Source organism: Plasmodium brasilianum, chromosome 10 (assembly GCF_023973825.1).
Source record: "Plasmodium brasilianum strain Bolivian I chromosome 10, whole genome shotgun sequence".
NCBI lineage: Eukaryota > Apicomplexa > Aconoidasida > Haemosporida > Plasmodiidae > Plasmodium > Plasmodium brasilianum.
Window position 1 is genome coordinate 552,608 of NC_090123.1, and position 10,693 is coordinate 563,300.

General features: G+C 23.5%; 4 protein-coding genes across 4 annotated transcripts; 2 read left to right on the forward strand and 2 right to left on the reverse strand.

Moving 5' to 3' along the window:
- Positions 1-337: 337 nt before the first annotated feature.
- MKS88_003175 (18S rRNA (guanine-N(7))-methyltransferase) lies at positions 338-2,879 on the forward strand (the record flags this gene model as incomplete). Its single annotated transcript, XM_067216244.1, has 10 exons — positions 338-373; positions 520-624; positions 731-839; positions 960-1,022; positions 1,289-1,328; positions 1,504-1,618; positions 1,867-1,985; positions 2,220-2,318; positions 2,504-2,582; positions 2,820-2,879. The coding sequence occupies 10 exons, from the start codon at positions 338-340 to the stop codon at positions 2,877-2,879; spliced, it is 825 nt and encodes a 274-aa protein (XP_067072911.1).
- Positions 2,880-3,288: 409 nt separating this feature from the next.
- MKS88_003176 (transcription initiation factor TFIID subunit 10) lies at positions 3,289-4,180 on the reverse strand (the record flags this gene model as incomplete). The annotated part of the gene is made up of 4 exons (XM_067216245.1): positions 3,289-3,390; positions 3,584-3,661; positions 3,786-3,893; positions 4,112-4,180. The coding sequence occupies 4 exons, from the start codon at positions 4,178-4,180 to the stop codon at positions 3,289-3,291; spliced, it is 357 nt and encodes a 118-aa protein (XP_067072912.1).
- Positions 4,181-5,916: 1,736 nt separating this feature from the next.
- MKS88_003177 (uncharacterized protein) lies at positions 5,917-8,025 on the forward strand (the record flags this gene model as incomplete). Its single annotated transcript, XM_067216247.1, has 1 exon — positions 5,917-8,025. One exon carries the CDS (start codon positions 5,917-5,919, stop codon positions 8,023-8,025), a length of 2,109 nt encoding a protein of 702 aa, XP_067072913.1.
- A 437-nt stretch (positions 8,026-8,462) lies between these two features.
- Positions 8,463-9,871, reverse strand: MKS88_003178 (uncharacterized protein; the record flags this gene model as incomplete). Its single annotated transcript, XM_067216248.1, has 4 exons — positions 8,463-8,525; positions 9,103-9,258; positions 9,475-9,537; positions 9,788-9,871. The coding sequence occupies 4 exons, from the start codon at positions 9,869-9,871 to the stop codon at positions 8,463-8,465; spliced, it is 366 nt and encodes a 121-aa protein (XP_067072914.1).
- Between the last annotated feature and the right edge of the window lie 822 nt (positions 9,872-10,693).

Below are 10,693 nucleotides of genomic sequence, written 5' to 3' on the forward strand. Positions count from 1 at the left end.
AAACAATATAAATCCCTCTTATTTTGTAGTACAGATAAATAGAACTACTGTTGTAAACATTTTAACGATGAAATATAAAATATTTAAAATACAATACTTGAAAATACGTATATAATATATTATATATGAACCTATGAATTACATGTATAATATATATTCATACTATAATAATACGTAATTGCTGCTCATGATATAAGTATATATTTACATTGCATCCTATCCTTTTTTTTTTTTTTTGTCGCTGTATGGGATGTTCTTAAAAATTAATATAGAATTAAACATAAACGCATATATAATTAATGAATATATATAATACACTATTAATGTAACAGAGGAAATGGTTAGGCCTGAGTATGCTTCACCCCCCGATATTGTAAATTTGAATTAAAGAACAAAATATTATACATTTAGCATGTTCATAACGTGCATACCTGTGCATATATACATACATGTACTTATATATATATATATATATCCGAAGTAACATTATTTCATATTACATTACACCGTTCTCTGCAGTTTTACAACGAAGATGAAGCAAAAAAATACATTAGGAATTCGAGAATTAGAAATATACAGGCTCAAATGACTGAGAGAGCAATGGAGCTCCTTCTACTACCAGATGTACGTGAAAAATGTTAAATTTGAGTAATTAAAGATTATAATTATATAAAATGACAAAAGTGACAATTTATTTATTTATTATTATTTTTTTTTTCTTCTTCCAAAGTCCCCATGTTTATTATTAGATATTGGATGTGGGTCAGGATTAAGTGGAATAACTCTAAATGAGTCGGATCATTTTTGGATAGGAATAGACATTAGCATTCATATGATAAGTAAGTTTAACTTTTATCCCTTCGTTCCTTTAAATTATATTACAATGTGACAAGCGATAATATTTATATATGTACATATTCACATTTACATTTACATAATATACTTTTTCTCTTTTCCAGAAGCAGGTTTGCAAAATGAAGCCCACCTTGGTGGAGACATGCTTTTAGCAGACATGGGAAAATGTAATTATTTTTATATGCCTATATATATATATGTATATATTTATTTATTTATATACACTAAAAAATACGATTTAAATATGGTATGATGGACTCTGAATATTTTTATATTTGAATTATATCTCATTATCCGTGCTAGTTTCTTTGAAGTAACAAGTTGGTACTTCTAGAAGTGACTATTTTATGAAAACAGATGTCGCATTTAATTTAACTTTTTTAGTGCATTTATTTTATTATTTTACTTTTTTTTTTTTTTTGTGACGAATTAGTGATGAGGTTCCAATCTAACATTTTTGATGGAGTAGTCAGGTAGTTAAATAATCATTTTATTTATTCTATTATTTTTTTTTTTTTATTTTTGACACATTTAGTAACTCACGTTGTTCAGAATATATATACTAGTATGTACATATATATAAAACGTTGTAATCATTATTTTGAATACATAATATTTATATACTAATGTATTAATGCTTTTCTGTAGTATATCTGCGTTACAGTGGTTGTGCAACTGGGATAAAAAAGAGGAAAGACCAATCTCCAGAATGATAACATTTTTTAAGTGGTTATGTGTCTGTCTAAAAAAAGGAGCCAGAGCTGTTAAATATAAAATCCCTAAAAAAAAAAAAGAAAGAAAAATATGTATATGAAAATACATGAATATATATATATATATATATGTATATATTATGACTTATTTGAATTTTCCTTGACGCTTTGTTTATTGACCATGTATAGAGATAGTTATACATACATTTTTCGATATAAAAACACAATGAAAATAATTAGTAATTAGACTTAAAATTATGATATCATTTTTTTTTTTTATTAACATATGTGTTTATAGGTATTTCAATTTTATCCTGACTCAGCAGAACAAATAGAAGCACTCACAAAATTTGCGATGAGGGCTGGCTTTGGAGGCGGTGTTGTTGTTGACTATCCAAATTCGACAAAATCCAAAAAGTAAATATTTGAGAAATTACAGTATAATGAATGTTTTTTTATTTTTTTTTTTCATTATATTTTTTATTATATTTTTTTTATTATTTTTTTTTTTTTTATATTTTTTATTATATATTTTTTTCTTGCTATCACGTTCCCTTTAATTTGTGTTTCCATTTGTACAGAAGTTACGTACGGTTAATTCCGTTTTAATATCTCTCATTTTTTTTATTTCATGTTCAATTTATTCCTTAGATATTACTTGTGTTTATGGGAAGGATCATCGATGGTTTCACATCCTCCCAATCAAATAGAATATGAGGAAGATGAAGTTATTTCGTTGGAAAGGAGAAGGTAAAAAACGTGAATAAACAAATAAGCAAACAAAAATAATGCATACGCATATATGTATATGTCTATGTGCATATGCATTTTTGTATATGAGCCTTAATTACACACTTTGCAAAGAATGAATCCATTAAAGAAACATATGATATATATATCTAACCCTGGAAACATTTTCGTATGTTTTTATGTAGTCATAATAAGAAAGCAAAGAAGCAAATTAAGAAAAATAAAGAGTGGATTATGAAGAAAAAGGAACAAAGAAGAATGAAAGTAAGTGAATATATTTTTCTTATTTATTAGTTCATTGAATTATTTTACCATTATGCATTTTACACTTTACATTTTACACTACCTTTTGCACATTACATCGGGAACATCAAATCTAACACTTTACACATTACTCTTTACATTTCACTTTTATTTGCTTGTTCATAATTGCTTTTTTATTTATGTGTACATATTTTATTATTTCATATACATTCACTTTTCTCTTTTCTGTCTATTTAGGGGTTGCACGTGAAAAGAGATAGTAAATACACAGGAAGGAAAAGAAAGGGGAGATTTTAAAAAGAATACAGAACTTATAGTCCTATATGTACGTATATAATATGCTGTTATAAAATAATATTTTTTATTTTTTTTCGAAAGTGTAAGCGATTTTTAGTTTATGCTACATTTTTGTTCCTCGTGTATTTGTAATTTTATTTTATTTTTTTTTTTTTAATGCAACTGTCTTTTAATAAACATATTTATCAATAAAACATTACTGTTATCGTTTGACTTAGAAAAAAAAAAAAAAAAGGTAAATAAAAGGATGAAAAGATGAACTAAATAATACATGTAATAATGCAGAAAATAAAATTTTCACCTATCATAAATGGCTTTTGAAAAAAAAAAAAAAGATTGCCATATATATGGTACTATATACACAAATGCAGAATATTCGAGGAGAAGAAATTTACTTGTTCTCATCCTTCTATTCTAAAAACACATTTAAGTTTTTTGTAATTTCTTCACTTTTATAATTTTCATCAAATTCTTTTAACGCTTTAATTAGATCTTTATAGTTCAATTCCACCTATAACGTGAAATATGCAAAAAAAAAAAAAAAAGTACTCATGTACGTATGTATGTACATATATGCGCATAGTTTTACTGCACAATATGATAACAAAATCTTTCTCTTCTACATGTAACATTACATGACTGAAAATAATATATACATTTATTTTGATATTTCTACTTTTTTTTTTTTTTATATGTTTGTGTACATTAGATGAATTCTTATAATCTTTATCATTGTCCTTCAACTTTTCATTTGGCTGTAAGGTTAGCGAGTTGTTTATTAGCTGTATGGAAAAATAATATTAGAATATATTTTTATAAAGTTTATAAAAAATAAACTTATAAACGTGATAATATTCTTTCAATTTTTCGTCTTCATTTGTCTTTTCTTTTTTTTTAAACTATTACAGTGTCTAAGGACATATGTAAAATGAGCGATATTAATCTTAAGCAGGACTTTTCGGTAACTTTGCATCCGTTGAAAGAAAGATAATAGTCAATAAATTCTTCGCTAAACTGATATAAACCGAAACACAAGGAAAATTGTGTCAAATGGTCTAATATCATACATAATACATTATACGCATAAACATGTACAAGCACGTACCCTCATGTATACACACGTACATATCTATATCTATATCTATATATATAAATATATATAAACCTATAAATGTTCACACTATCTTTTGTTTGCTTAAGTTCATTTTCTACTTCATAGAATAGTATATTACCGTAGGTCTATTTTTCAGCAGTGTTTTTATTAATTGTTCATCATCCTCATTTACAAAATTATCATCCATTATAAAAAATTCGCATAATTAAACTTTTCCTTTGTTGATATAGTATATCAGTTTATATATATCTCTTTTTCTTTCTTTTTTTTTTATATTTAAAAAAGAGCAAAATTATAAAATTCTTTTTCGTATAACTACGTTTACCGAATAATTATATGATGGATAAAGCGGAAAATTTCCTTATGAGAAATTATAAAATTACAAAATCAGATTATAAAAATATAAACTTAGATATATATATAACATGTTACATGTATAAGATAAATTTTGCTAAAAGGGTAAAAGGAAATCCAGTTTTTAAAATTTTTTTTTTAATTTTATTTTAATTCTACTTTAATTATTTATTTTTAGTATTATACGTAACATGCTAAATAACATTAACAATAAGCGCATTCTCTATATATTATATATAATCTGCATACATTCGGATTTGCTTTTTCATTTTTTTAGAGGTCAGTTGCTTCATTCTGTAATTTATTTACATTTATACGTTTTTATATAATTTTTACTTCATTAGTATCCATATTTTTGTTATTTTATTTTGCTCATCAATTTACTCCATATATTTTGCCTTCATCCCTAGTAGCTTTCTTAACTTAAAATTATTAAAAACTTTTTATTTGGTGAAAATATTGTTACACTAGGCTGAATAAAAGAAGAAATTGTGTAATGTTTTTTTCCTTTTTATTTATATTTTGTTAAATAAAAAGATTATTTGCAAATTAAATTCTCAGGAAAACTGTGAGATAATAACAGTCCATGTAAAATCCTTTTATTTATGTATATATAATAGAAAATTATAAATTTGTTTTTTATTTTGCTCCTTAATTGTACTGAATTTTTTTTTTTTTTAAAATTAAAATAATACAGTTTACAATGTACATTCACTGTTAGTTAACTTGAAACAGTTTAACTGTTTTTTTTTTTTTTTTTACTTTTATTATTAGATTCCTTTTTATAAAATAGGAATAATTTTATTTTTCAGTGCGTATATACAAATACTGAAAAAAAAAAAAAAAACTAAAAATGAATTATACCGTTGACAATGAACAGATTAAAATGGAAAATTAAAATAAAACCAACCTTAAATTAATATATATATATATATATATATATATATATGTGTATGTATATTAATACACATATTAGTGTACACACTTAAGATTATTACTTTTTCAAATTTTTATCCTTTGAAAATGTCTTCTTTTTCAACTAGTAAAACGGTAATTATCTAATGAAATGAGGAAAAATAAAAAAATTTCGATCTAATTTTTTTTTGTTTTTTTTTGTTCCTTTTTTGTTCTTTTTTTTTGATTTTTTGTTTTTTTTTTGCGTTTGACGTTAATTATAACCATTGTTATGCTTATTTTTTGGAAAATTAAATTTGTCGTTATAAATGAAAAATAAAAAAAAAAATTAATCATTTTTATGTTTTCCACTAAATAACATCATAAGTGAACTGTGTTTCAAATAAGACGGAAAGGGAACAAGATAGAACAAAAAAAAAAAAAAAGTAAAATAAAATTACATAAAATAAAGTAAAATAGCGCAAAATAAAGCAAAATAAAATGAATTAATTTATGTAACACTCTTGTCTTGTTATGAAATAGAGAAAAAAATATATATATATAACAAAAAAAGATAAACAATATTTTTCCCAATTTTTGCGTTTATCTTCAAATAAAAAAGTAATATTTAGGTACACAAAGTGATAAAAAAAAAAAATTAACAAATCTTTAAACATGTTAAGGGTGAACGTGAATAATAAATCTACTGTTTCACCTGGAAAGTCAGGCGACTATTCCAGTGACAATAACCACGACGTTGTGGAAAACACACATAATAATGATATACCAGATGATAATATTCTATCTGCTAATAATAACAATTATAATATCCATAAAAATAATGTAAATTCTGCAATTGAGATTAAAGATAATAGTATTAGTAGTAGTGGGGATAACAACGATATATCTACTCTTCACATTACAGTTTCAGATAACTCGACGAATGTTTCTCTTTCAAAAAATAATAGCAATGATGATGACAATTATGTTGAATATGAAAAGTATAACTTAAATAAAAAAAGTAGTAGCGATAATTTTTTATCGCATAAATCTGATCATAGCGTATCTATACATGCTCAAGAAAATGAAGAAACATATAAAGAAAGAACAAAATACAATAAAAAAAAAAGTAGTTTTTTTCATGAAAAATCTCCAGAATTTAATAATAATTACCCTTCTTACTTTAACACCTTGAATGATAATACAGTTAATAATCCCAATCGGAATTATATGACAGTCCCTCGGAAAAATAAATTTGATAGTGATGTTCATTTACATAATATGGATAAATTAGATGGTGCTAATCGCGTAAACGAAATAAATTCTGCTAACTGTGATATATCTTCTAATGAACATAATGATGATAAAAGAAACATAAGTAACTGTGGAAGTGATGATTATTCTTCCCAACGTGTGGATAACTCGGGGCAACCTAATAAAGATCTACAAATGGAAAACGAAATAAAGTCATGTAAACTTAGTCAAAATTGTGAAAATAGCCCGTTAGACAAAAACCAAAAAAAAACAGAACAAATGGATAGATCAGGTGAAAAAAGATTAAGTGAAGATATTGAAACTTACAATACGCATTTATGTAACAATGGAAGAAATGATACACACAGATATAATTACATTACACAAGATATACATCAGGATTTTCATGTTAATCGAGAGAGAGCTATGAGTCACGCGAAAATATTTGATTATGTAGAATATAATAATGGTCCAGATAATATAATATGTAGACAAAAAGATAAAAGAAAAAATACTTTTATTCCCAAATATAAAAATTTATCAGCTAAGGAAATTCATTATAACAGTTTGTCAGGAAATGACAACATAACTATTTTAGCTGCTAATAAAATAAAATTAGATCTTAATAAATTATCGGAATCGAATCAAGATGCTCTACCAGATGTTTATCCTTTTCATTTGTCTAAAGATTTAAAAAGTGAAAAGAATGAAGATAAGCTAGTACATTTAGAAAAATTATATCCAACTAACTATAATTATATAAATAATTATAGTAAAAATAATTGTGATATAACAATACAGCAGAGAAGATACAACATGAACTCAAGTCATATATTTGACTATGATGAATATGAAAAGAAAGAAGAAAATAATGAAAAAAATAATCCTATAAATATAGAATCATATATGGATAAACAAAATATAGACACAGAAAAAGAAGAAAAAAGAAAGCTAAACCCATTCTATACTGATTTATTTGGTAGAAAAACTCCAGATATAAATCAGAATGTACAATGTGAAAAAATTATGCCAACTACTATGAACTGTAATTGGATGTATTGTCCTGTTGATGGTAAAAAGTACACAGCACAAATGTACAAATCAGCTGAATATTTGGAATACAACAGAAAAGAAAATTTCCATAGAAAATCCTATTTTGATAAAGATGGTTATGACAAAAAACAACGTCTTCTCGAAGCAATGCAAAAAGGAACAAGGGCTTCATTACAAGTACATCTACAATCCAATTTACAGGATGATAAAACTTATAATCTCGAATATTATAATAATGTTGAAGCAACTTATTTATCCTTACAAAATATTAAAGAATCCTTAAGTGATGACGAAATAAAGCAAGTCATAAAAAAAAGCGGTGCATACATAGTTACGTATGAACCTGAATATGATCTATTTTCCAACAAGAGAAAGAGTAACGCCAAATTAGTAATAAGGCATGCTAATGGGAAAGAAACCCTAAATTTATTATTAAGTTTGTTATCTCAGCTAGATATAAAAGCTCAAGTTATGTGACCATGCGTGTGTGTAGATATAATACTCTCATTTATCATTTCACATTTCCGAAATACCTTTTTCCTGCATATATATTTAATAATTGTTCAGGAAATATCCACATAAGGATATATATATATTTTTTTTTTCTTCTTCCTTTTATGAAAATTCACTAAATAAAAAATTCATTTAAAGTTAATGTTGAACTTGAAGTTAATTCTTCTTTTTTCTTTTTTTTTATACGTAATATAATGATAAGGTAATTTAATTAAAACATATCCAAGTGAACAATAATGGAAAAATAAAAATAAATAAATAATGTATATCTATATATATACATACATATATACATCATACATACATCATGAATACATTTAAACAGAATAAAAAAGGAATATGAACGTGTACACTAAAAAAAAAGAAATATTAAAAAATAACTGCAGCACGTTAAAGACAAGTCATCTTCTTCTAAATTTTCTTCTTTTATGTTTTTGAAAGTCCCTTCTTGTCCTACTTTTTATCTGAAAAATGGTAAAAGGGGGTTTTCGTTTACAGTGCATTAAATTGTACAAATTTACATATGTGCGTCTTCCTGTATATATATGTATGCATATGTCTGCATGTGTATATATGTATCTATATGTAAGTGCATATATTCAAATGCTTGTGCTTGCTTTTATATATATATATATATATAGAAGGAGACACTGTAACAGATGCACAGAATTGCATATACAGAAGTATGGTGTCGTCAATTTTCTATTGAAAAAAAATGGAAAGAACATAATGTGACATACCATAAAATAAAATTACTTTATACTGTACATATATACAATATATTTCGCATATATTTACATTTCATTCAAAAACAAAATTAAACGAAACTGTCTGCACATAGGTTTATTAAAATTTATATTTTACATATTCATTAAATATAATAATTACATTACTTCTTATACATTTGTTGGTTCACACATGTAATGTTAATAATAAAAATACAAAATTTCATGGATAAATTTATAAAAAAAGCATTTTCTTCAATTTTAGCAAATGTTATATTATGTAGATACAAAAAAAAAAAAAATAAAAATTAGCTACTTTTGGACTATTCATAATATTTTTGCTGTTCCAGTGTTTTACCTTTTTTTTTTTTTTTTTTCTTTTTAACTTTTTACGCGTTCGTATAATTTTTTCTTCTATTGAACCTTCTTTTTGTAATGAATATTCATCTTCTTTTAAAGACATTTTTTGAAACTATTTAAAAAAGGAAAACAGAAGTAAATATGCATTTAACTGTAAAATATCTATTGGCTTAAATATAAGCCTTATATATATAAAATAGGCCATGTTTGAAAAGAATATGCATATGCATATATATATATATATATAGATATATAACTATATACATTAAGATATAAAAATATAAAATAATATATATATAGATATAAATGAATGTGTACTAAAGTATACATTTATTAGGTTTTCTTCAAACGCTTTATCAAAGAAGTTCGCTTCTTTATTAATTAAACGCCACTAATAAATTAAAAAAAATATATATATTAGTATTAAAATGGAATCTAGTATTATACTGTTATACTGTATTTGTATTTAAGTGACAAAAAGGAAATTCGTTTAGGGGGAAAATGAATTTTAATTAAAAAAAAAATATATATAAGTAAATTTTAAAATAACAGCAAATAAAAATTATAATAGATATTTGCGTTCTATATTAAAAAGCAGCGGTGTGTTAGTTTTCCTTAAAATTTTTCTTCTTTAAGTGTACTTTTAAAGACGGTTTATTTTTTAATTGTGTATTTGCAACATTATGTTGAACATTCCTTTTATTTGTGTTACTGTTTTTACCCATTTGGTTAAATTACAAAATACAGCTTTTTCTTTTTTTTCTTTTTTTTTCTATTTCAATTTTAACTTTTACTTTTTCTAAAAAAAAAAGTCTTTTATTTTCTTATAAATGAAAAGTTTATTTTATTAGCAATAAATAATTCCTTGTATATATATTTACTTACAAAATAGTATGATGTATGTATATATATACATATACATATGTAAATGGTATATAAAATAAAATACACCATATATAAATAGTAATACTTTTCTTTTTTAAAGCAAACATTATTTTTTTTCATTTATAAAAATAAAAGTAAAAATAAAAAACACAGTTAATATTATTACATTTTCAAAAAAGAAATATAAACATTATAATGTAGATAATAATATATGGGGAAAAAAAAAAAAATTGTTATTGAACATTCGATAATTCTCAAAAAAAAAATACATATATATAATTCTACATAAAATGAATAAAAGTTTAAAATTTCTCATTTACTTTTCTTCACTATTTAAATCTAAATTTAAATTTTCAGTAATTCCTTTTTATTCTGTTTATTTTGTTTTATTGTGTTTGTTTTATTTTGTTTTATTTTGGTTTATTTTGTTTTATTTTGTTTTATTTTGATTTATTTTGTTTTATTTTGATTTATTTTGATTTATTTTGTTTTATTTTTGTTTTATTTTTATTTTATTTTATTTTGTTTTATTTTGTTTTATTTTTTTTTTATTTTTTTTTATTTTTATTTTTATTTATTTTTTTTGGGCTCTAAATTTTTTTCAACACTGCTTTCAATTTTGATTCCCTGCATGTTTTTCAAATCCCAGAAATTCATTTAAC